Source organism: Numenius arquata, chromosome 2 (assembly GCF_964106895.1).
Source record: "Numenius arquata chromosome 2, bNumArq3.hap1.1, whole genome shotgun sequence".
Lineage (NCBI taxonomy): Eukaryota > Metazoa > Chordata > Aves > Charadriiformes > Scolopacidae > Numenius > Numenius arquata.
The window spans coordinates 7,715,716-7,743,182 of NC_133577.1; the positions used below are offsets into that span (position 1 = coordinate 7,715,716).

The 27,467-nt window shown below is 38.3% G+C and overlaps 1 protein-coding gene across 1 annotated transcript in view; it reads left to right on the forward strand.

The window, feature by feature from the left end:
• The window catches only part of ADGRG6 (adhesion G protein-coupled receptor G6), a 107,131-nt gene extending 85,639 nt beyond the window's left edge, over positions 1 to 21,492 (forward strand). The window contains exons 17-24 of the mRNA XM_074168210.1: positions 1,667 to 1,773; positions 4,571 to 4,698; positions 6,076 to 6,344; positions 7,891 to 8,005; positions 9,081 to 9,364; positions 13,256 to 13,357; positions 15,715 to 15,867; positions 21,314 to 21,492. Of these exons, the coding sequence (XP_074024311.1) occupies positions 1,667 to 1,773; positions 4,571 to 4,698; positions 6,076 to 6,344; positions 7,891 to 8,005; positions 9,081 to 9,364; positions 13,256 to 13,357; positions 15,715 to 15,867; positions 21,314 to 21,492 (1,337 nt within the window). The remainder of the gene's footprint in view (positions 1 to 1,666; positions 1,774 to 4,570; positions 4,699 to 6,075; positions 6,345 to 7,890; positions 8,006 to 9,080; positions 9,365 to 13,255; positions 13,358 to 15,714; positions 15,868 to 21,313) is intronic.
• Positions 21,493 to 27,467: the final 5,975 nt, after the last annotated feature.

Here is a 27,467-nt window from a genome sequence, read left to right on the forward strand (position 1 = left end):
AGAATTAAATTATGTCTTTAGACTGTATCATTTCTTCTGGTTAGTACAGTTGCTTGTAACAGCAGATGTTAAATATTCTTTTAAAAAGTTTTTTTCATGTAAATTTGTTTAACATTTTAAATTTGTGAATTAAGTTTCTCTACTTTTCTATATCTAATAGCCATTTTTCACTGATCTGTCTGTACATGCAAATTAAATAGTAATGCAACTCAGACATATGAATGGTTCTTAGCCATGCTTTTAACTCATCATTTTTAAAATGTTGGGTTATTTTATTGTCAGGTTGTGCCTGTTAGAAAACTTCAGATTTATTTTTTTTTTTTCTGTGGAAGAAGGAACTACATTACACAAATTTCATCCACCTAGTAAATGGATAACAGTTGGCATGATGAGGTCCCATATAGAGACACATGTTCATAAGGCAGCATTTTACCCCATTCTTCATTGCTCCTGCCTAACCCCTGTGTGAGTTTACGCTCAGGCCCTTCATCCTTTGCACAGACAAAGCCATTCTCTGGGATGACTTTCCAGATCCTTCTGTTTTTGACTTCACGACTGAGATGTTGCTCTTCCTTTCAGTGAAACAGATTGAGTGAAGAAGTGACTGTCCTTACCAGTTGGAGGGGTTTAGTACAGGGAGTCTTGCAAGAAAAAAAATTTAGCATCCAAGGTTGTACTTGAAAGCAGGGAATTCAGACAGAAGAACTGAGGAGAATGCAGAAGGATAAAAAAGAGCCAAAAAAAAGAAGAACCTAGTTAGGAAGCTAAACTTAAGAAGCACATCAAAGGAGAAACACACGGGGAAAAAACTATTCTCAGTGGCTGCTTGTGGGAGAGAGTTTTAAGTGGTTTTGGAACATGTTCACAGTTTTTTGAGAGATTCTGTCTTGAATTTGAGGTAAAGTTATGGGGCCAGTCAGATAATTTGCTGGATTTTGCCTGGAGTTGTGCAAAAATGTCTTTAAGAGTTTGGAGAATATGAACTATTTCACAAAATCAGTTCATATTTTAGCAGGGAAAATGAAATGAGAATTAATCAGAAATACAAGTTTTACTTTTTAACATTTAATTTTTAAAAATAAAATCTTTCTACTTATTTTTCAGAATAGCCTTTTCAGGAGGGGCAAGTAAAGGATAGTTTAGTTCATACTTTTCCTTAAGGCCCCAAAGGATAATTGGGATTCCACCTTCTGCGTTACCCACTGCGGAGAGGAAGGGCGGGACCCTCTACTCCTGGGTCATAAATGCTTTCATGTGCCTGGGGGTGCGTGAGTAGGAGGGAGGCAGGTGTAGACATCACAACAGTGTGGTAAAAGGGAGTTCTAAAACCATCTATTGTTGGGCAAAACTAAGGTGTGTCTTAATGTGTGATCCATGCAGTAGGTCTTATTCATCCCTCATTCGCCAAAATGCTTTCTACCTTTATTATAGACCTCCATCTATTGCTTCCGCTCAGTAGGCCATTAGTGGGACACTCATCTGGTGTGATTCTCTGTACAAAATAGGAAATCTGACACTTGCTTTTTTCCTGATTGTTTTTAATGTTCAGTTGTTCAATTTGAGAAAGCACTTCTGCACTTGCAGAAGACAAAGTGAGAAATCTGTTAAAAGAGGTGGTGATAGGACTTTGTTGGAAGTTGTGGTTTGTCCCATTTCTTTTCCTCAGGTGGCAACGGTGGCTGGAACCCTGAGGGCTGTCAAGTGGACGCAGAGTCCAATGAAAACGAGACGGTTTGCTTGTGCAACCACCTCACGCACTTCGGGGTCCTAATGGTAGGCAAACTCACTGTTCACCAAGTTATCTTTCCTAGAAATGGAAATCACTGTTTGTCTTGGGGCAGGACAACTCTTATTTTTGTTAATTCAGTTATTCCTTTTATACGTGATTTTTAATAATAACACATCTTTCCCCCTGCTGTTATAAAGTTCTTTTTCATAACAAAATAGCTAATGATAAGGATTCAGAAATGAGATAATGAATAAAGTTAGTAATGAAAGTATATTATTATTATTATTTCATTCTTTACAAGTAGCTAAGTATTATAAAATAAAAAGTAAAATGTGCCCATAAAAGTATTCTAGATTTTGAAAAGTACTGTGCCACAAAAGGCCTGGGGTTGAGATTTCTGATCAATATCAAAATAAAAATAGCATATTATAACATCCAACTTCTCAGTCGAGACGTAGCTGGTTGAAAAAAGGAAGTCAGGGACTGTAAAAGCAAGGGCCAGTGCTAACACTTCCACTAGCAAAACAGAAAAAATCTAATGAGTCCTAAGGTGCACGGGGTCCCTGTCACTTCCCTTAACAATAATATAAACTGACAAAAATTATCTGCAGCTGAGTCAGGAGAGTGTAAAAAGAGGGAAGTGGACAAGAAACAGGTCTAGGTAGAATTGAAATTTCAAGATCAGGAAAGTGGGAAGTTGTTTGCAGAAAAAAAAAAAAAGTAGTAGGAAAACGTTGAGGTGCTGTTTTCAGAACAAAAAAAGAAAGACTCGTCAGGGAAAACAGGGAAAGAGAAATGTCCTAGAGTCAGTAAAACTGCTAATGAGGATGAAAAGCCAAGGGAGCACCATAATTCCCTTTCATCCTCAGATTCAAGGGGCTAAATTGCCCCTTGCAAATTTAGGTTGCAAATCTGACAAGATTTATTTTTACCTAATGTCAAAAAGTATAAAGCAATACCTTCTTCCGTGAATGTGTAAACCCATGTTTGCCATTTTCTTACAAATGGCATCAATCAGCTTTGGGGATGCCTTGCAGTACAGGAATTCTCCTGGAAAAAGTCTGCCTGCTGAGGGCTGGTACAAAACATGTAACTCATAAAATAGCAAAGCTTTAAGCAAAGTTTCCAGTCTGGGAGGTTGAGATAGGTAGAGCATAGCCCATGAGCAAGATGAAGGAGGGAACCATATAAAGTAGTTCAGCCTCAGTAACATCATTCCTCTAGCATTCAGGTGCCTCCAGCAATTTGCACATGTGAAGTTTTTCCAAGAGAAAAAAATCCCAACATGTAAAAGGTAGAATACTGCTATCTTTTCTTAATATTTGGTGATTTTTTTACACTCAGTAATGGGCTGAAACATTTCTTTCCTTCTGAAATTAACATTCTTTAGCCTCTAAAACATACCTGACGGAAAGATGTTTGCTTCTGATCACAGCAATGCTGTGGAAGTAGTTGAGTTTTAACTTGTTGCAATGACACACAGGACTTTACCCACACAAGGAAGCCACATGTGCTGACTTTTCCAGCTCTGGCCTTCCAGAGACTTCTAAATAGAGCTGCTCTCTTCACGTCATGCTCAGATGTAGATATGAAAAAGCCACAAGCTTTTTGTCTTTTTGCAAGCTAAATTATGGTCTTGTTTCACTTTTCATCCTCGAAAGGAGAAAAAAAGGGCTTTCTTTAGGATATATTCAATGAGTCCCTTCTCTTCCCCAAATGCTTTTGTGGCAGTGGGAAATAAGGCAGAAGTTCTTTGAATTTGGGCTGTGTTCCAGTAGATTTTTACACAGTTTTGGCCCTTCTAATTGCTTTCCATTTGAATAATCTTTTCTGACTTTAGATATTAAATTATTTTCAAATAACACTCTCCTTTTATATATAAACAAACTGTCATATAAGGTTGGGACAGGGTGTAAAAAAACTACATACAACCCCTTTCTTTTCCTATGAAGAATGGTGTATTTTGTAGCATTTTCTTGGTTTCTTTTTGCTAGATAGTTTTGCTAGGGACAACAGTGACACTGACTATAAAAAGGACACCATTATATGTTAGTATTTGCTCACATTTACTCCACAGTGATATAGATCCAAAAATTCTCATTTTTTTCATGTCCTTAAAGGAAATAACACTGGCATTTATTCTCAGACGGTACTATGTGGCAATTACAGTTGGATAGAAAACTGGAAAAAAAAATCTTCAGAATGTTCCTGCTTCATTTCCAATTTTTTTTAAAATGTTGTCTTTGTCACTATTTTTCTGAGCAATTCTATTTATAGCTGTAGTTTGCATGTCAAAAAAGACCATAAAAACAAAAAGCAATATCTTGCCCTTGGTTTCACCTGTAGATGATTAGCTACATTGACTCTTACAAACTTTTAATAAGGAGAAGTGATGTCAGAAACTCCCCAGAATGTTGCATATCTCCCTATTAATACTTCTAAATTACATTTTCAATGCACATTGAACATAAATATCTACTTAAAGAGAGTTGTCTACCAGCATCCAAACTAAAAAGTTTGGAAAGGGGAAATTTTTCCAGGGAAGTGCATTTGAATTGTTGGTGATGAATTCTAAGGGTCAGTATCAGGCTCTGTCTGATCTGCTGATCACAGCAGTTATAATACTTAAAGCACAATGTTTTCAAGAGCTATGGGAAGGAAGTGAGAGGTGTAACGACTATAGACTGAGGATACTCAGCAAACGTGAACCCTAGTGTCAGGGTTATAGTGGTATTGCCAAAGTGCTTTTGAATTTTACTTGACAGATTACCGAGAAATAGTGTTGTGCTCACGGAAAAGGTGTTTGCTATAACTGATGCCTCTTCCTCCTCTCTCACGTAGGACCTTCAGAGAACCGTCACACAAATAGACCCACAGAACACCAAGGTCCTCACTTTTATCACTTACATAGGCTGTGGAATATCTGCTATATTTTCAGCTGCAACTCTTCTGACATATATTGCATTCGAGTAAGTATTAGTTCCATGAAAAACATCACAAAGGAACTACCTGTATGTGATGAATACAATAAATTAGTTATAAGCTTCATGTGGTTTACTTGTCTAGGAAGGGGAATCTATGTTTAAAAAAAAAATAGCTGCAAAATCATGGTCACAATGTCGTTAGTGGAAATTTTTTCACGGGGACATAAGTTCAGGCTCTTTCCTCTTTTTTCCTACATGTTGTGCTGCTCAGCCTGGGCAGCAAGGCCAACGTGTCTCAGAATTTTCTCTATTGGGAGTATAGCATCCTCTAGATTCTAAACAGATACATATTATTTTAAAATCCACAACCAGGCTTTTTGTGAAAACAAAACAAATCATGCATGTGTGAGCAAAACAAGTCCCAAGTATAAAAAGAGGAACTTCCATTGAAAACAATTACAACCTAAAGCCCTTCAGAAGTCAGTGGGAAGAGAAATAAAATCAAGATAAATTGTGAAGTGTTACAACAATTTCAACAGCAGTCCTACTGAAATGGGAAAGTGACTCAAGGGAATACAAAAGTTTTGAAGTGATACAGTCCTGCAAACAGTGAAAAGAGAAGATGAAGTCATGTCAACACAAAGGAACCATTCTGCCTGTGACAGGACAGGACAGAGTAGCTGCTGAAGAAGGACAGTTCACTGCGGAGGGGGGGAGAGGGGACTGGGGTTTTCAAGTTCTAAATATGTTCAATGATTGCATTCCTATTGCATTACCTATGGTATAATGTTATGGTCATAGATGGCAGGAATTGTTAGCTTGCCCTTCGGTTCATACATTTCAATGTGTATCAGTTAAAACAGAAAATTGACGTGATCTTCGATCTTCCTGAGATCCTATTATTAAGCAAAAAAAAACCCCAAAACCAACCAACCAACCAACAACAATACCAAACCAAACAACAACAAAACCAAACAAGCAAACAGAAAACATCATGCTCTGGAAAATATATTCCAAAAATTAAGTAAAGATTTACATATAAAATGACAAGATATTAGCTTCTGGTCAGCTGTATTTTGAGTTTTCTTTTTCTTCAGTCTTCATTTGAAGTACAAAACACATTGCATTATATTTAATTTGAAAGCTTTTTACTAATAAATCAGCTGCTAAAATATTGTGGCAGTTAAGTAGCTCATTAAGGGCCCAAAGAAAGTGGTGGGTTTCCCCCACCACGTAGAGCAGAAGCCTTCAGTGATATCACACAGACATACAGATCACTATGCCTTATTGCCAAAAAGGCTTACAGCTAGGAGGGAGATCCCTGAGATTTTATTTACTTTGTAAACTGGTAAACCCAGCTGCTGTAAGCAGCTTGGGTGATTCAAGACAATTAATCATATGCACCCATATTTCTCTCATTAGGAAGTTGCGAAGAGATTATCCATCCAAAATCCTGATGAATTTGAGCACAGCCCTGCTGTTTCTTAACCTGATCTTCTTGCTTGATGGTTGGATTGCATCATTTGACATAGATGGCCTCTGCATAGCTGTAGCTGCACTTTTGCACTTTTTTCTGCTGGCCACCTTTACGTGGATGGGACTGGAAGCTGTTCATATGTACATCGCTCTAGTGAAAGTGTTCAACACCTATATACGGCGATATATACTGAAGTTTTGCATCATTGGCTGGGGTAAGTTGGGCAGATGCAGTATTTACATAGCATGTATTTCGAAAGGATGCTACACAAAGGCAGAGCAGAATGACAATCAGCTCCACGTGGCAGTGCCGGGGTACAGCCAGCCCTCCCCACCGCTGCGTTGCCCGGTATGATTGTGTGCAAATACACCGTAACTGGCACTCTCCACCCAGAGCAGCTCACAGCCCGAGGAGGAGTGGAGCGACCAGATAAACTGGTCTTACTTTCCAGAGAGGCCAGAACGGGAGGGGGGAAATGTTAGTGTCATATCAGCGATGGAGAGCTGTGGCACACAATGAATTCAGAAACTCTTGCAGTTGCTACAAAGCCTATGGAGATCTTTGCATTGGCTTTCAAAAAGCCTTCCATCCAGCTTCAAGTTTCTTGCCAACACGTACAAAGCCTATGGCAGAATCAGAAACAACCAAAATTTCCTGAGCTTCTGCACAGTGTTTAAACCACAGAGAGATCCTGCCTGCCCTAAGCAGTGTACGCTGCAGGACTGAAATGGAAAACGTAATGCTGAAAAATAACTGCGAGGCTCAGGCAGCAAGGCTTTTATTCTTCATTTTTCTTCTATATCAGGGATCTGTGCCTTCTGCCTGAATGCACATATTGTGTTTGAAATAATACAACACAATACAAAGCCATTAACCTCATGGCTAGAGCACTGACCTCAGTCCAACTGAAAATTGATGTCTTTCCATTGGCAACTAGCATCCTCTTTGGCAACCTCAGCAGAGGACAAGGACTGAGTGGTCGGAAAAGCAAATTAACCTCTTCCCCTTTGAATCTGTTTTGTCACAGCAAGGATAAGATGTGTAAATAAGGCATGTCAGGAAACGTACGTTTCTTTTGTGTGAACTGTACCTCTCTGCACAGAGTTCTCTTCTGCATAGTTGTCTATTTTCCAAAAATATTGCCTTTACCTTATTATTGAAAAAAATATGTAGTTTGCTTGATTTTTGGGGGGACACATTTAAGTGAAGGATATATAATGCTGTAGAAAAAGAGAAGAAATTTACAGTTGAGAGAAGCAGTGGAGAAATTACAGGTTCAAGTTCATGTTCCTCAGTTCCCCAGCCTAATCGAGTGACATTAGCATTTCTGGAAAAAAAAATCCCATAAAAAAATCCCAATGCCATCCCTCCATTAGATCTTATTTTTAAAATAGTTTGTTAATCTTCTTCTCACTACATTATGAGAGCCTAAATTTGCAATTTCAAATTTAACTTTGGGTAATTAAGAGAGATTATTTTACTTTAGCTTCCGTATGGCATACTAAGATAGCATTTTCTACCTTACAGAACATTATGAGGCTTATTCATTAATGCCCATTAAATGCTTATATTTTTATACATTTTTACTGTTTGAAAAATTGTTTCCTTCTACTTCTCTGTGCAGTTTTCTGACACAGAACCACCTTGGGATACTCTGTACTAAAGCAAGAGGGATGGAGACATCAATAATTCCGTTTTGTCTGATTATTTTAAAGGTTTAGGAGATTTGAAAGCAAACTACAGGTTTTCTTGTGTTACAGGTTTGCCAGCTCTGGTGATAGCAATTGTTTTAGCAAGTGCTAATACAAATGCAAGTCATATTTATGGCAAAGAGTTATATGGCAAAGATGTTAATGGGCAAGGAGGAGATGACTTGTGAGTATTTCTTTTAATCTCTTACTATTTAGCATTTACAATCTGAAAAAAAAAATATTAACATCAGTCAGACTGCTTTGGAAAAGTCAGAGGTGCATTAAACAAGCAAAGTGGGCAAAATCAAATTCTAAATTACTTTAATTTGAGATGTGAAGAAGGAGATAAGGAAAATTGTAGCAAAATCTACATGACCCAATGCCAGGTACAAATGTTCCTCTGGCAAAAGAATAATTTATAAGTTTTGTCATCAAAATAAAATAAAAATACCTGGTTTGGTTTATCTTAAATGAAAGCTGTATCTTCTCGGTAAGAGCAAAGAAAGAAGTAGTATGAAAATAGTCTGTTTTGTAAATAAACCAGCCTTTTGTCAATGTAGTTTAATAGCTTTCTATGTTCTTCTCTTGATGTCCAGATAATAACCTCCAAATGCTAAAATTTTTATATGACTGTTACCTTGTTTTCTGTTCCTTGCCTGGCAAAGCTTTGTCCTGATAAATAAAAATGTCATTCTGTATTTTTATTAAAGTATCGTGCTAAGCATTCCAGTCAGTTGCTGCTAGAGGAAGAAGCTACATGGCTGACTGTCTAATGGCTACCTCAAAGGACTACCCATCCTGCTTCTTCTCCAGAGATGTACGAGTTATTCTTTAGATCAAGTGGCAGAAACTTGAGATTTTAATACCAAAGATCCAAGTTTGCCCGTTCTGTTACTAAGGCATCCAGTGCTTCACACAGATGAAAAGTATGCCACGCATACTAAGTATAAATTTTCCATGATGGGTTTGTAGTTCCCACAGCTTGTATCTGAGGTCAGCTTTCCTTTTTAATTAGTTTTAACTAAAATGCAGTACAACCCTCAGATTTCTGACATGATTATACTGTAGGCCATAGCCACTTAAGATGCCGCTGGTCTTCATCCTATTTACAAACAGAAAAAGGACAAAGGATACATTTCCAAGTAGAGGTCTGCATCAGTGGTATCACACATAGACTGACTTTCCTTGTAGCCCTATAAATAATTGGAGGATAGTTTGCGTTATCTAAAAATTATGATATTTTTGTATTTTTTTCACAGCTGCTGGATCAAGAATGAAGTTGTGTTTTATGTGACTTGTGCCGGCTACTTTGGAATCATGTTTCTGATGAATGTTGCCATGTTTATTGTGGTGATGGTGCAGATTTGTGGGAGGAATGGGAAAAGAACTAATCGGAGCCTGAAGGAAGAGATCTTGAGGAACCTCCGAAGTGTGGTCAGCCTGACCTTCCTCCTGGGCATGACATGGGGCTTTGCCTTTTTTGCCTGGGGTCCCTTAACTCTTCCTTTCCTGTACCTCTTCTCAATTTTCAATTCATTGCAAGGTAAGATGAATTTCTTTCCTGTGAAAAAATAATATTTGAGATGCTGCTGTTCCGGGACATATTATGTCCGACGATTTGACCAGGGAACTCAAATCCAAGCTGTCTAGATTTTTCCTTGATACTAAACCCTCATTAGTTTCCCCTTATGCAGAATAATGATACCAACTATATATGGGTTGAATATCTTAGTTAAATTAATTAATGTTTCAAGGTCTTTTCCATAAAATGCACTGTATTATAAGTGATGCTATTCCTAGCTAACAGTCCGAAGTGATCTCTGTTGAGATAGGTGCTATATGACCTTCAACATTTCCTTTCACTGATTATAATGAGTATAGGAAGCCTCTTTCCTTTAATTTATTCTTGCAGGGAATCTGTAAAGCTCGTAACTGTTTTATTATGGCATGAGAAGCTCATAAAACAAAATTCAGTCCTTTTTCAATGTGGAGAGATAGCACAGAGATATGAAATATTCCTTGGTTCTTTAAGGAAAATCCAGTGACCGTTACAGTCAGCTTATTTTTGTTTCCTTTACTGATGTTTTGAATATTTTATTTTTCCAATGTAGTTAATCCTTCTGAAAAATGCTATAAATTGCAGTCAAATAGTTATAAATTACAGAGCTATATAGCTGACATTTAAAAGACTTTCAACTCAGAGTTGAAATTTGCGTCTGTACCAAATGACGAATCTCCACCTCCGCTTGCCCTACCCACTAATAAAGAACAATTAAAAACATAACAAGAAGAAAAACCCAAGAAGGTCATGGGAGGGCATATGTTATACCACGCACACATTGATAGAAAAAATAAATTTGCCCCCCCAAAAAATAACAAAGAACAAACCCAAGAATGTCATTGGAGGAACGTGTGTTATGCACACAAATATTGAGATAAAAAATAAATTTTCCCAAGGTCAGCAAAATATCTTCCTTTTATGGAAAAAGTACTTAATGTTACACTGTGTGGATTTTATCTGTTACAGTTGAGACGCATTTACTGTGCTAAGAGATTTATTGAGCTTTCGTGGAAAGAGAATAATGTTGTGGCTTTTGGTTTGGGTCAGTTTCAACCTAAAATGCTAGGCAAAATGGCAGAAATTGTTTGGAATTGTTCTTACTAAAGACTTTTCTTCCAAAGGACAAATTCTGATACTCCCCTAGCAGCATATGAAGTATCTGCTGCAATGTGTCCATGTTAGAAATTCAGAAGGGCCTAGAGAGATTAGAAGTATGGGAAGAACATGAAAAAAGAGTAAAACTCTGAAAAGCAGGCCAAGGATCAAATTCAACAATTCTCTGTAACCAGAATTTCCAGTGCAATCAATTAAGCTTGCATGTGCAGTGTGCACAAGGTTGATCACCGCTGCTTAAGTCTCTGTGGGGTAATAGCACTGTTCAACGGAAGAATGAATATTTGGAAGGCAGTTAAGTCAGAAGATGAAACTGAAAAACCCGAGGAGTAAATGTAAAAAGAAGAAGAGTGATGAGCTTTTCACAGATTCTGGTAGCAAAGATGGCACAGTATATGTTCAGGCCTGTCATATCAAGCACAGGAAGATAGCAATCCCGTATCTGAAAATGCTTATTGCTGTGTCAGAAAGAGCTAGGCAAAGCTAAAGAAACAAGAAATAGGATGTTTAAAATCACATACAACTGGTGTAGTGCACATGTAGCAATAAGGGGATGGAACGGAGCAAAAAAAAATTTAGGATTTGTGTCTGGGAGCGTTTCGTAGCAGCGAAAAGCAGTTCAGTATGGCGATTCTTTCATCAGTATTAGCATGAGCTTAATTATTCAGCCCTCAGTAAATATGTTTATTCTCTCTCGCAAGTTTTTGAAAACTGCGCTAGTATTTTAAGCTGTACCAGAAGCCTCCATCAACCTAGTTTTCTGTGCACTGGCAGTGAAAAAGTAAATCGCAGCAACTACTGGTGTTACTGTACTTTGCTATTTCATCTACATAGGAAATGATTTTTCTCTCTTTGATGCTCAGAATAAAATATCTGGGAACATCTCTTTTTTGGCTGCTCATTTTATATATATGCCTGGGCAAGCCAAAAACTTACAAGTCAGAGCCAAGCTAGAGCCAAGCCTAGGGTCTGATTTGGCTCTGGGAAACAAAACCAAAGCTGTATTACTAAAGCACATTGTAAACTTAATGAATAATGAAATACAGAGAAAAAAAAAATTCAGAGACCAAGCCCAGACAGGGCAAAGGCAAAGTACTTAATGCAGTACATTCGTTCTGTATTACTATAGACATACGCATTTTCTTTTTTAACCATTCAGAATATTCCAAACATTCATCACAATTTAATTAAGCATCAATTTAGTAAGTTTATAGCTGTACAGACATCCTAAGAGGTACTTTGGGCCACAAACAGCTGCATGACTTTAAGCCTGTAAGAGCTTCTAGTGACTGCATTGGAATTACTCTGTGCTTAAAAGAAATCACACACAGAAATATTTTACTAAACGCAAACATAGTAACCATAATTCAATAGAGCTTGCATATGGGATGCATTAAGGTATGTTTGTCTTCCTTAAATTGTGCTTCTCTTTTTTTTTAACCCATCATCTCATGAAAAATTTTGCAAAAAATGTTTCATGACACAACCTTTACCTAAAGTTAACTGAACTCAGTGGTCGGAGCCTGGCCTGACGCCAAATACAAGTCCAGTTCAATGACAAGAATTCATGCAAAATTAGACCTCGGTACTTTGGAGGAGAGAAGATAATTTTATGCTCCAGAGCAGTTTTTTCTAAGTTATACCCTGCGATTGTGTTCTGCCAGCTGAAACATAATCTGCTTTAGCATATGGAGCTATTCATGATAATCATAAAGGAACAGTCTCAGAGGATGGCACTGAAGCCTGTTCACCCACTTTATGTAGCAGTAATTCATGTTTAAGTTATAATCATGAGGGATTTGGTGGTAACATTTTGCCATCAGGTGTTCAGCCCCAGATTGGCTCTCTCCCAGTGAATAAAAGTAAAACAAGAACAGGCCAAGCTGGAGAACGACGGAAGATTCCACAACCAGTGCCTGCCTGGGAAGCGCCAGGAGCATATGAGATTTCCAACTTCTATATTTAGCTCTGAAGTATCTCTGTAGAATGATGAAATCATACCATACACCCAGTTAAGACCTTCTCTACCACATGGTAGATGCTTAACTTCAGTCTTGAAAATAAAGATTATATGGTTGCTTGAGAAACATGAACTCTACAAAAACTTTGTTAAAACACATTTATTGCAATTGCATGCACAAACCAGGTAATTTTCTTCAGAAGTAAGTAGTAATTAGTACTTGTGAACATATTCTTACCATTTTCATAGTCATTTCAAGTACATGCATGTGATGCACATACATCCAAGCATGCTTTTTCAGGGCACTCTTTAGTGCCAATTACAAGACTTCTGGTTTTCAAAGACTCCAGCCCACAGTTCTGTAAATATGGAACAGAAGGAGATAAAATATCTTCTTGCTAATATAATAGTGTCTGTATTTACTTTGCAATCTGGTTCTTGCTGTTGCAAAATACTCATTTGGTTCAAAGACAAAACCTTTTAATTATTTTCCTCTAAACCAAAAAAAAAAATAAAAAATTAAAAGATCCACTCTGAGCCGTATCTAAATCAACAGTGTCAATAGAAGGCATCCTGTTCTCTCTCTTCTGATATCCCAAGCACTTATATAGCAGCTAGAGGATGGGAAAGCTTTAATTAATTTTCATATCTCCTAAATGAGGCATAGATGACAATAAGAAACGTTTAAGAGGATTTTCCTTTGCTTATACTTCATAGTCTTTTGTTAGAAGATTTTAGTTAATCTATTTGTCTGTTTATACATACATTCTTCATTTGCTGTTTATTTGCTTTTGTCACAGGTTTATTTATATTTGTATTCCATTGTGCCATGAAAGAAAATGTGCAGAAACAATGGAGGAGACATCTCTGTTGTGGCAGATTCCGACTGGCAGACAATTCAGGTAAAAGCAGTTCACAGCTCCCCTCCTTAGGTGCTGCAGTAGTCCATAAAAGTCCAGGTGAACAGCTCGCTATGTTATTTTTAATATAACAGAATGTAAGCCAGAGATGTGGAAAAATAGATTAATCATAGGCTTTCAGTTCAGTGCTAACAATTGCCAAGGGACTTTTCAGATATCACTTCATAAAAATTCTCAAGTCTTCTCTTTCAGTTTTCCACTGAAGGCAGCTGGTAAATTTTGTAGTGCTGTGAGCATGGTTTTGGAAGGCCCTTTGGACCCTGAAAAAAAAAAAAAAAAAAAAAAAAGACCCAGAGATTCAAACTCCATCATTCAAAAGGCAATCTTACTGCTTTTCTCCTACATTACAGTATGCTGACTGAATTGTGTGGACTGTTAGGTTGATGCAGGAGCAACTCTTAAGAGGATAGAAATACCTGGAGGTTTTTTGCCTTTATCTTTGCCTTTTCAAACTGTTCTGTCCTTTACCATATAATTCAGAGTGACCATTAGAGACTCAAAAACATAGGAAATTCCTTTGGCAGAAGCCTGATTTGGTTCCAGAATTGAAGTTCATCTTTATCGGTAACTCTCAGAGAGACAGGAGAACGGTTGGTTTGGACACTGAAATGCAACACTCAGTACACTGTGTTCATAACCTCCTGCACCTTTGGACATCTCAGATGGCATTAGACTCCTGTGTTTAGGCAACTGTATCTTGGCTTGCCTTATGATGTAATGATTTTGGACCATATAGTTCTCGTTCATATGGCTCTTGCTCAATGACCAGGGTTGAAATTTGCAGTTGGTGTAAGGTGGCATAAGCTCATTGCCTGGTAAAATAAGCCAGTCTATCCCGGATAATAACAGTGCTCCAAACACCCTTGTGTCCTTTCTCTCTTGGCATCCAAGGTTTGTTTCAAGGTTTTAACTGCTTTGCCATCAAGACTTTTCTTTGTCTTGCTCTGCTTTTTTTGAGAGTGCATTCTCATTGTACGCTATAAAACATTTATGCTTTCACTTTGTAGTAAGAAAACCTGAGTTAATGAGTTCACACAAATTAGGAAAAGCATATTCATTCTGATCAGGCATCCAGATTGTTTCGTATGTTCAGTTTCCATGTGGTTCATGCTGTAACTCCTCAACTGGAAAACACAGATCAAATTATTTCCAGATTTTTATGCTGCTGTTGGGCAGCTTGTGGGTATGATAGAAATAAAAAACCTGAAGGATTTGAGTACTTCATTGGTACAGTTGATGTGCTGTCATTATGCCTAACATTAACCAGTCCATCACCACTGACTGATTTTATTCTTCATGAACCTGACACAGTTTTCAGGCAGAACAGTGAAATATAGGCCAAATGTGAACTTGCATACCTATCCAACTGAAATGTACTTTAGGACATGTTATGATAAAGCAAGAAAAAAAACAAGGCAGGGCCTTGCAACGCTGCCACAGCTAGATCAAAGAAAGGATAACCTATACCCTATAGCAATTATCAAGGATAAAATATTTGTCTTGATTTAAATCAAGGCTAAAGTGGCCCATGTGTCTTTAGTTTGGACTTCTCTTCCCTTTTGTGAATTTTATTGCAGTACAGTCAATTACAGCAACAAGACTAAAGCGTGAAACTACCTGTACCTACCTCCAAGTATACAATACAAAAGTAGTTAGATATATTTATTCTACCGGTATTGGGACACATGATGAGTTTTTCAGTGTCAGTTTTCCTCAGTAAGTTTATTGGTATTAGTTATTTAATTTAATTTTGGAAGCTGTTCCAGTATGAGAGCCTATTGTGTTCATGGTTCAGACAAAATGATTCAAATGTGAACTACTAAATAACCATTATTATTCATTGTTTTTTAATAATCCACCAATATGCTAAACCCTATAACAAGTGCAAACACACTAGTATGTGGTATCTACCCTAGCAGATCAAGCCGTCAAACAATAAGACCACTGTAAATGCTCCTATCCTTCCCTTCCCTGTCCGTCCCTTCAGATTTCTCTGTTCAGGTGATGAAACTTTGGCAGTCTGATACTGCTGCAGATCTTCACTGCTCTCCTGCAGCCTGGAAAGCTGGGTCGTTCTTACAGTTCTGTCATCCAACAAAATTATATTTAGAGTGTTAGAGCAACCAATTTTTACTACCGTGGTAAACAACAAAGTAAATCAAGTTAGAATAATTCTTGTGTTTCTTAAGAACCAAAGCTACGTGACAGGAAAAGGATAGGCTGTTTGTTATAAGTAGCATTAAGAAATGCATCTGATACCTGAAATGTTCATAATTTAATAAACTGAGCATTTATTGCCTATGGTAATTATTTATGTAAATCTTTTCAATCATTTTTAGATTGGAGCAAAACAGCAACCAATATTATAAAGAAGAGTTCTGATAATCTTGGGAAATCCTTATCCTCTAGTTCCATTGGTTCCAACTCAACCTACTTAACATCCAAATCAAAATCTACAACAACAACATATTGCAAACGGAACAGCCATACAGGTGAGTTCTTGCACTGTAACACAGTGCATCTGTAAATACGTAGTTTCATGTTAAAGGTACAGTAGGAATTTCTACCCAAGGGCTAATGTGAGAAAATTTCACCAATTTATATAGTTTCAGTATTTTTAAAATGTATGTTACTGTTTAATAAGAATCATAACCTAATATACAATACATCCAACATATAGTTCTTATCTGGGTATGTTCCCGTACTAAAGAAAGTAGGCATGACAAAAGCAAACCTTACCTTTTCTATAGCACTTCCACCTCTTTGGCTAAAAGAAGGTAAGTCTTATTAACCCATTGTAAACACAAGAGTAACCAAAGCACAGAGAGATGACATGCTATAAACTCTTCAGGAAGGATAGGCCAGGAAGGAGAGGCGGTGGGGTGCCCCTGTATTTTAGGGAGTGTTTCGATTGTCTTGAACTTAATGATGGTGACAATAGGGTTGAGTCTTTATTGGTAAGAATCAGGGGGAAGGCCAACAAGGCAGATATCATGGTGGGAGTCTGTTATGGATCACCCAACCAGGATCAAGAGGCAGACAAAATATTCTATAAGCAGCTGGGAGAAGTTTCACAGTCACTACCACTTGTTCTCCTGGGGAACTTCAACTTACCAGACATCTGCTGGAAATACAACACAGCAGAGAGGAAACAGTCTAGAAGGTTCCTGGATTGTGTGGAAGATAACTTCCTGACAGAGCTGGTGAGGAAGCCAACTAGGGAGGGTGCCCTGCTGGGCCTCTTGTCTGCAAACAGAGAAGGACTTGTGGCTGATGTGAAGGTTGGAGGCTGTCCTGGGCATAGTGGTCATGAAATGATAGACTTTTCAATTCTTGGAGGAGTAAGGAGGCAGGTTAGTAGAACTGTCACCCTGGACTTCCAGAGGGTAGACTTTGACCCGTTTGGGAGACTGGTTGACAGAGTCTCTTGGAGCATTGGAACAGGCTTCCCAGGGAAGCGGTAGAGTCACCATCCCTGGAGGTATTTAAAAGATGTGTAGACATGATGCTTAGGGACACGGTTTAGTGGTAACGTGGCAGTGGTGGGTTCACAGTTGAACTTCATGATCTTAAAGGTCTTTTCCAACCATAAAAATTCTATGAATCTATGATGTTCATCACTCAAGGTAATATAAAAGCTACCAGCACAACTGGAAATAGCAATCAAGTCTTGTGAATCTAAGTTGATTCACTTGGTCAAACTGCTTCCATTTAACTGCAACGCGGAGGTGAAGCGACACATGGAGGCTACTTGGAAACGAATACTGTCTTCCAAGAGTATTCATTGTTTTTCCCTTCCACAAACAGCATGCCATATCTACTGCTAATTTATTTAGATGTCAATGTTGTATGTAATAAAAGGTATCATCTGTATTCCAATCACACCATAAAAATGTGCTCATTTTAAGAACACTTTAAAGAAGCACAAAAAGAGAGGAGCTGGAGTGATTTGCAAGTCTGTTGGATTATGTCTGAGATAAAATTTCAGAAAATCACTTAAATAGTTCAGATTTTTTTTGTTACTGGGTTCCTGTGAACTCATGTTTTTGTCCTGTAAAAGTCGTATAACATCACAGAATCTTCTTCTAAAACAGCAGAAATAGAATCTGCATACATATTTAATCCAAAGATGTGTTTTCTTGCTTTAAAATATTTGTTAAAAGCAATGTTTTAGGTATGAAACAGCTGATTTTACTGGAAGGAAAATTCCACTGTTTCTTGAGAATAAATAATTTTCAGGAGTCCCCAAGGTCTCATTATGATGGTACAGTCTCCTTTCTTGAAATGTGGCATAGTTTCCAGGAAATACCTTCTTATTTTTGTTGATGGTAATTACCACGTTCAGCTAGGCACACAATTTTTATCTAGAATTCCCATTTTTTTTTTAAGAATTACATTCTTATTCTCTTTGGCTGTAACCACTAACCCAATAGTCAATGTATCCATTAGCATGAGAAGTTGTGCATCAGGTATGTTAAGACTGTAAATCTTTTTTGATTATCGAGAATATACATGAAGTACATTTGCTTTGAATACAATAGGAATGACCGGTGTCTTAGAAATTCCCCAGTGTACCTGAGCTTGCTGTCAGGGCTGCCATTCACAGCCACGCAGGGAGCACAAGGCTGGCACCTGCCTCACCGGGGTGGCCTGTCCCCGCTGCCACCTCAGGTTTGATGTGGGACGCACCCAGCTGTCCTAAACAGGCTGTCTTCAGTTCCCTCTCCTGTGAAGGGACACTTCTGTCAGCCGTCTTCCACAAACATCGTCTATGGTATCCACCAATCACAGTGCTACTATTAATTTAATAGTGGAGGAGGAGAGCATCGTGCCCTTTCTGCTGCAGAGCATTCTCCATTCTGCAGGCAGAGAATTCTCGTTTGTACTCGTGGCAGATCAACCTTAGACCCTTGGTATTGGGATTAATGATGAAAACGTGCTTAAATGTTTTGTTGGACTCGGGGCCTTTTATCAGTCTGGCAATTAAAGAGACTTAGTGCTGGACTTCTTGCAATGCGTTCTCTTCTTCAAAACAATAACACTGCTCCAGATAAGAAGTAAGTTAAAAGAAACTTGCAGTTGGGAACATGCTCATGTACTTTCTTCAGAAGTGGTGAGCTTAATCCCATGCATAAATTATTTCCTAAAATGGATTGCAGTTGGTAATGTAATCATAGTATGTAATGTGATTGTTTATTGGACACTAAGAAAATACCACAGTTTTCTGTATATTTTTAAAATTTTAAGACATTTTGCTTTGACCCTCTGAAAATACACATTTTATTGTGATAAGCCAAAGAAATTTTTGATAACGTTAGGTTTTCAAATACTGACATATCTTCTCACATTGTTAAAATAATAGAAAATAACATTAAGATTCTGCTTTTTAATACAGCTAAACTTATAATTTTGATGTCTTAGCTAAACTGCAGGCAAATAATTTAATAGCTACATGTCTTGGCAACTCTTGTTAATATGGTTATAATGTGCTCCCTGGAATTGACACGAGCATTCATGTGTTTGTGGTATAGATAATGTCTTCTAAGGCCCTTTCCTCATCAGTGGTGAAGCCTTACAGGTAAAGTGAGAATTGCTTTTGTCGAATGCATGGTTTGAACAGGGTGGAGGGATGCCATTTGCATGATGTCCTCATTGGCACACAGGACTTTGCTAATCAGAAACGCTGCTTGTTTCTCACTATTACATCTTGCGCCAATGATGCTGAATCAGAGGATAAGCGTGCTTCAAACTCTGGGTGTCTGCACTCTGCATGGGGCATGAAGCATTTGCAAGATACCATTTTAGAAGAGAGACCGTGTCCTGACATTAATGCCTGTGTACAGTAGTCCAGGGAAAGCAGATTAAGTTGGAACATCCATGCACTAAAGCATACATTAAAAAGCAAAAACAATCTGATTGACTCCTAGAAAATAGTTTTATATTTTTTAAAGTTATTACAGGAATTTTAAGATATTGTATATTCAGTCTATGGCCATTATGGAATTAGTCTTCAAGCCACAGTTTTTTCATATCCAGTCCCACACGAAGTGAGTCTGATTGACAAACTATATATGCCTGACAGTCATGCTGTGAACTGCTGGTTGAAGGCAGAATGCACTCACTCGAACATGAATATTGGGTGGACCCTACTGGGTGGACGGAAGAAATCACTTTGGCATCTTTTGGCCCAGACGTCTACAAGTCTGACACAAATTTGTTGTAGGTAGTACTAAAATAATATATATAACACTTCTATGAATTAGAAGTTAAGATTATTTCTGCACTGAATTTGGTGGTACGAATCACATTTACTTCAACGATGCGGGTTTTTAACCCTGTACTTGGGTGTGAAGCCCCTTGAGCTAAAAAAAAGAGATCCCCACTGGTTTCAAAGGATTTACGTAATTCCTGTGCATGCAAATTTCATGAGGAAATAGCTGATATTTAACAATGTAGTAATATTTAACAATGTAGTAATGCCTTGTGAAAAAAAAAAAAGTGTACATATTTGCAAGGAATTTCAAAAACCCTGCCTAAAGACTAAGAATTAACTTTTCATCATTGAAATAAGATACTAAATATGTAGAAAAGCTTCAAAAAGTAGTACCATTGGTTAATAAATGCATACATTTGAAAGACACACAGTACCCAGCAGTTTGCTATTGGACATGGAGTTATTTGCTGCGATTCATGGACATTCTTGCGTGCTTTGAAAAAATCATTCTGATATGCCTGAACATGCTTGTTTCTTTTTTTCATGAGTACAACTGTTTTGATTTCTCATTCTGCAATCCATTTCTCCTTTATGCAACACTTTACTCTTTTATGGCTTGATATCATGACTTCTGCAGGGGCGGGTTACTTTTCTGTTTATTTTTAATTAATGATTTATTTCCATAAGAATCAATTTTTGTATTAAATTCTAGTTTAAATAACATGAAAAATAGTTAAATGGTGCTTTACCAAGGAATTTTGAATGTGATTTTGCCAAGGTCTGTAAACAGCCATCAAAAATGTCACTTGTAGAAAACTTTGCTTCACAGGATACTCCATCTTACTTGTGATGGTCCAAACCTTGCCTGGATTAAGACAATTAATTCCGCCTTTATTCACCACAGTGGAAGAGATAAGAAAGCTCATTAGGACAGTGTACTTGAGAAAATGAGATAGGGGCTCTCTCCTTTCCTTGCTCACGACATGAGCTCTACCTACTGACCGTTCTCCGAACAGCAATACCGTTAGTCGCTGAAGCAGACTTTCCCAGCCCCGGACGGGAATTGTCTTTTACTCTTCAGCTCCACCCTTGGCTTACAGCACATGAACTCTGAAGGGATGCCAGTTTTCTGCATCTTCCCCCCGCCCCCCCCCACAGGAGGGTGTTCAATCTGTACCCTCCACATTATGGAAAAGTTTAGGCCAGTTTTGGCTCTGGTTATCTTATATAAGATGCAAGTCATCTTCTGCTACATTCTGCACAGAATACATTTCTGTGCATAGCTTAAAACCTCCACTGTTGACATAATTAAATCCATTCACTGTCATTTTCCACTATTTTATTATATGAAGATATTATTTATGAGATGTTATGGAGGTCACCCCTTTGCCAGTGCTCTTGAAATGTTTTTTAGTTTGTAAGATTCAAAGCATCAACAGTAAATTAATATATTAAGGGGTCATAGGAGTCAGTTACACCTTATGTATAATAATAGGGGGATAATTTTAAGATAGACCTGAGCAGTCTGCCCACAAAACCAGGCGTCTAAAAAGAATTTAGAAGAACCAATGCCAAGCCAAAAAGTTGTTTGCTAGCTTTTAGGGCAGTAATTTCATTCAGCAGTAGTGGCAATTGAAGGCATATCTATGTGGGAGTGACACACCTCTTAAACTATGACTTTGCTTATGAAGCCCTGACTTCTTGTTGCTTTTTCCTCTTCCTAGAGAATGTTTTTCTCAACAAGCCATCTTCAAAATTTGCCCAAGAGGATGGAGAACAGACATCAATCATCCCTGTCCACCAGGTTATTGACAAGGTCAAGGGATACTGCAATCCTCACTCCGACAACTTCTATAAAAATATCATCATGTCTGACACATTTAGTCACAGCACAAAGTTCTAACCGGGCTTCTGAATTTTTTGAACCAAAGGAATACAAAAGTCTGCCTGGAACTGAGAATACTGGATGTCGTAGAATGTGACCTGTTTGGTTATTTTTTCCCAGATTATAATGTTCTCTTGTTAACAGCTTCCACTTGAGGACCAGTTTCTCTACCTTTTTACTGTTGTGGAAAAAGACAATTTTCCACCATGGTATTAAGCTGTTTTTAAATGTGTGCCAGCCAACATGATGCCTGGACAGCTAATTGTAATCCTGTGTAAATATTTTTTAAGACTGAAGAGCCACAAGCCTAACTTTAAATTATATAGTCCAAACAGAAGCAAGCCTTGACTTCTGGAGAAAATAGCAGACATGTCACGCAGTACAGGCAAGCCCTTATTGAACAGTTTACTGATGGTCTTTTTCTTTTGAAGAATATGGATTTCTCCTACGGCACTTGTTAGATTCCTGCTTCTTGACTGCCTAGTGTTGTCTGTTCTTTATTTGTAAGTGAATAAAACCCTAACACCAGTGCTAAAGGGTTATTTTAAACTGATTTTCACTAAATAGACCTAATCATGCAAATCTTGCTTACCAAAACAGTATGTGCTGTAAATTCAGGCTATTTTGCATCCGTGTACATAGAAACACACTTATTACATAGATGTGCTGGCTGAGAAGGGCGTGCAGGTTGCTAGTAACTCTTGCAAATTTTAAGGCCATTGATACATTATGTATGGAAACAGACAACTGTGCCTATTATTTGCATCTGTGCAGAACAAGTACACAGGTAAATCCAAAGTTTACACAAAGTCATGTTTCAACATTTATTGGTTGGTATGTATGAAATGCAGCATCTCCCATCGCAATTCTATGTTTAATGTTCTTTCTCACTAAACAAAATAGAAGACATTCAACTATATATAGATATATAACTATATACCTAGATCTTTTTCCACGCATATTTTTATAGTAATGCACTCAGTAAATATGACAGAGGAAACCACAATGTGTACCACAGACAATCTAAGAAGAATGAACGGTGCTAAAACTTAAGTACTTAAATACAAGATAAATACTTTGTAAGCCCATGGGTTCATTTGTCAGTCTCTGTACTTCAGATATACTGTGTGTATGGACACCTCCATCCGATGGCATTGCAACTTTAGAATAACCTGGAATACATTTACCAGTAATAAATAAGTAACATCTTTCCAGGCACATAACATTATCAGTATCGCCCTCGTGCTTCCCCAGTTGGTTGACTCGGTTGAGGTTGTTCGAGGCACAGAGTTTAAACGGCATTCAGGCAACATTAGGGAATTTCACATGGCTATTCTGTGTGCATAACAACACTGAGTCGTGTGTGTGTGCAGAGAAGAGATGAGCACAAAATGCTTACTTGCTTTAATCTCTATAAATGTGTGACACGTTAGCATGCGGCCATGACTGCCAAAAGTGCAACTCTCCTCATGAAGCACATCTCGCCCCATGATTTTGTAAAAATTGCAACAGCACATGTTGCTGAAAGCATGAACCAAAACATCAAAGGTATTTTCAAATAATATTTTCGGAGAAGAATGTCTCCTGATGGAATTTTTCATTTTTAAAAAAGCTTTTTTTTTTTAAACCAAAATATTTTTAGCCAAATATTCAATTACTTATATTCAGAAGGTGACCAGAAAGTTACTGCTGTGAGATTTTTCAGTTGGCAGCCAGGCGGATGTTCGGTGATGAGGGATGTGGATTTGTGCCTTTCTCTGCTCTTTGCACGCGCTTTTCTGTGCAGAGATCATTTAATGCTGTGACGGCACAAATGGCGTATTTTCCCTGGCTGCAAGCACCTGGCGGGAGCAGGATGCCCAGATCGTGTTCCATCCAGAAACACTGCTGTCTCCGCACGGACCTTAACGAAACCTCAGTCTCATAACTGCAGATACTTACGTGGTGGTATGAGTGAACATCAACACCATTCACTTAAAAGGTAATTATTAACAGGGATGAGTGTCGTCAGATATCTTTCATAAGGGAAATAATTTAGGGAGAAATTATGTACAGCATTTACTGAATTTATATTTTATCATCCCACTTGCTTAACTACTGTAGATAATAGTGTTCACATAGCAGCTTACTGTGAGATTTCTACCTGATTAAGGTGTTCAGAAGTGAAGAGAAGGAAAACCAAACATTCCTGAAAAAATGAGGAATCAGTGAAACATAATAGATTGGTAAAATATAAATGAAAAGCAAACACAGTATCCTGACCGAAGCTGAGCTGTAACCTAACTATCAGTTTAATGTACAGCTACCTATATTTTTGCTGATTTAAGATTTTTTTCTCTTTTTTTACTACCATGTAGTAATCTTAAACTGTGTGTGTCAGTTAGATGCTCAAGTGCTCTCAATTCTACAATGTAAAGCTTCTACTTTGTAGTTGACATGCTGTAACCTCCCTTGTATATATTTATTTATTTGTGAGGTTAAATATGTCAAATATATTTAGCTCTATAATGACTGTTCTTGTTACTTTAAAACTAAGCTTCTGCTTCATCATAGAAAAAGAGGGAAAGAATAATTTCTTATATATGTTTTTTCCAAACACCTTGTGAAACAATTTACTGTAGTTCTATCTTTTACAAGTATGAGGAAACATGTCAGTGTAATTTGTAATACTAGTCAGTGGAATATAGTGTAACAGGTTTGAAGATGGACTAAAGTGGAAAGAAACATTTTCAAGTAAACATTCTTGATGTTAGTGTTCCAAATAATTAAAGTCTTTTAATAGTGAATGGTTGATTTTATTATTTTTTTTCCTTTTTTAGTGTTTAATGGCAAAAATTACAGTGGAATTCTGGAAAATAATCTTGTGTTTATTAAGTATGTGAGACAGGTACATGCCTAGCCAAAATGTTGGAAATAATTGTGTCAGACTAAGTCCACCTCATCAGAGGAATGCATTTTGCAGAATTTGCTTTTCCCTTTTGTGATTTACTCAATGCCACCTCCAGTGAATGATATGAAAGTCATGCAAGTTCATTTATTTATGGCAGCAGTCCTGTCGTAGAAATGAAAGGAAAATCAGGGCAACAGAAAATATGCTGGAATGATCTTTTATAGGTAATATAAATGAATAATCTAAAATTCAGGAGTTATTTCTATTCATATGTTTCTTTCCAGCTGAATGTAGTCACTCATTATCAATAACTTGATTTAACTTGATCACTGTTGAAATATTTCAGTCAGCCAATCACTTGATTAATGCACACTAATGTATAAAGATTACATGTAACACACTAATGGCCTACCTTTAAATGTTTACTGTTAAAAAACATGGAAACCTGCTGAAATGTGTTACACCTGCTTCCCTGTATTTAAGTCTCATCACAGAAAATGCACAGAATATGAAAAGTTAGTGGTACTATTTTTTAGAAAGCAAAAAAAAACCCCATGTGACAAGTGGCATTTATTAATGAGGATGCTGGGTGGAGGGTGGACACTACCCTTGAGCTTTATGCCTTGAAGGGTGTGGGAGGACCCTCTGAAGGAAGGAGCCCAGGTTTTTTTTTCCAAGTAGGATCTTGGCAGATGCCAAACTTATAAGGAGTGATTTGCAGCATTTGGGGGTGGATTTATTTTTCTCCTCGTTTCATCACATTTTAAATATCAAGAACAATTTTATTTTAATCCTCTACTGTTAGCAGCTTCCTACTGTAACCCATTGAGTTACATAAAATGCCACTTCATTTTATTACTTTTGAAAGGCTGATCTATAATCAGACACATCTATGTAACCACAGGGACAGCTACCGAGTTACAGGGCAGCAGTGTGTCATTCATGGAGCCATTATAAAAAACTGTTATGCCTTTACTCTATGTAAAGAGGTAAAACCATGTATAGGTCAGCAAACGAGGCAAAGGGCTTAGAAGTTAATGTCAGGGAAACCAATCATGCAAACCAGTTTGCAGAGCAGCCGTTTCATGCCCAGTGCTACAGCTGCTGCTATGCTAAGGAGACTTTCCCCTTCACCTTCCACTTAGCCAGTCTTTGGCTACTTGGTCCATTTAATTTTCAGATCTCCTGACCCCATCATGGCACTCCCGTCCTCAGGACAATCATTTGTTGCAGTTCCAGGGCAAGGGAAAGGGAAAAAGAAAGAAGAGAAAGGGAAACTGGAAGGGAAAGGGTAGTTTGTCAAGGCCTGTTCTGAATTTTCTTACACTTTCCACATGATTTCTTGCCTCTTCCTGAGGATATGTTATCCTAACCAGTGATGGAGGCTGGCCACTCCAGTAGGTGGAACATACGACCATGGCTATTTGTGCACCTGTCAATTAAAACTGATATTTTTGACTCTGAAGCTTTTAAGCTGAAGATCTGCCATGGTTCCTCAAGGCAGCAACTGCAGTATTCCCATGCTTGGAGGCTAACCTAGAAATAATATCTCTGTAGTTCAGGAAGAATTTAGTACCTCCCATGATAAATCAGTCTGATAAGGTTCAAGCACCACACCAAAAATAGCTGGTGAAATAAATCTCATGGAAACCTTTTCTGGAAAGATAGCCCTTCCTCAGATTCGTCTGCTTGCCCAAAGCCAATGCTGCTATTGGTCTTAGATTGAGCCCAGATTTAGTACTCATGAGGAGTGCACGTTGTGGTGATGTCCGCGTGGATTGTATAACCACAGCCGTCTGAGGGCAGTTTGAATGACACGGTTTTCTCAAGGAGCGTTGAGTGACCTACCCTACAGCTTGAATCTTCAGCATGTATCAGCTATTCTTCTAGTAAGAATTCTCAAAAAGCATGGCTTTTGATAGACAAGACTTCTCAAAAATCCTGACTGAGTTCTGTATGTGAAGTGCAGGAGAAAGAGTGAATGCTGCTGCTCACTCTGGCCTGATATTTCCTTCCACTGCCAGGTTTTTCCCATCCTGGGAGCCCACAGGAGCGGGGAGCAGTAGGGAGGTGCATCCCACTCCGCCTGATGGGAGGAAGGCTCTCACTGTCCCTGTCGTGCTGCATTTCACAGTGCTTCAGTTCCAACTGCAGTAAACACAATAATATTACACATTTACAAAATTCCACCATGGTTTTCTTTTCCACTCGCCCAGCACAACTGCTCGTGCTGTTCCAGCAGAGGGCAGTGGCATATTGCTAGTTGTAAAGCTGCTAAAATCAAGCTAAAACTGCAACAAGATTCTTCCACGTGTAAGCACCGGCGCAGAGATAAGTAGGAGAGTTCATACCAGGTTTGTCTATTATTTAGCAATCTGTTACATCACCGGATAAAGCAAACACTCTGCGCTTGGGGAAGTGAGGGGAGAGAGCTGTCTGCCTGCGTTTGGGCTTATTTAGCGGAAAGAGCAATACAAAGTCTCTCTGTATTTTCTCCTGCTGGTTGCTACATAATTTTCTCCTTTTTTTTTTTTTTTTTTTTTTGCTCTGAGGGGATGCAGTGGTATTAGCAACCGCTACGCTGCTGTCGGCTGAGCAAACAGAGCCAGCTCACCGTTTCAGGCTCACACACTGGCTTATTCCAGAACTGGGCAAATGATTTGGTCTGCTGGGCTGCCATCCTGTGACTCAGAAATTCACTGTATGCATAACTGTCCAGGGAGGGGAAAAAAAACCCCAGCAGCCCTCTGTTGACAGTGGCACACAGGCCCACACCTCCCTAACACTTCTTCCCTCAACAACACAGAGAGACATTTGCCGTCAGCTGGGTCCTCTGCTCCACAGACTCTTTCTCCATGGCATGTTGTACCACGTCAGCTCAACCAAGGTGCAGAACCCTTCCCTCTGTCATGGAGCAGGGCTGACCAGAAAGCTGCTCCATTAGGAAAAGGCACCGTGTTGAAAATAAAATCTGTCATCTGCAATTCTGGCAAGATCTTAAAGGAAAAAAAGTCAGAAACAGTTTGAATCCCCCCATCTGTGCTTGTCCCAGGAGTCTCATTGGCATGTCCCTCTCACCCCACGCCTGCACCAGCACCAATCT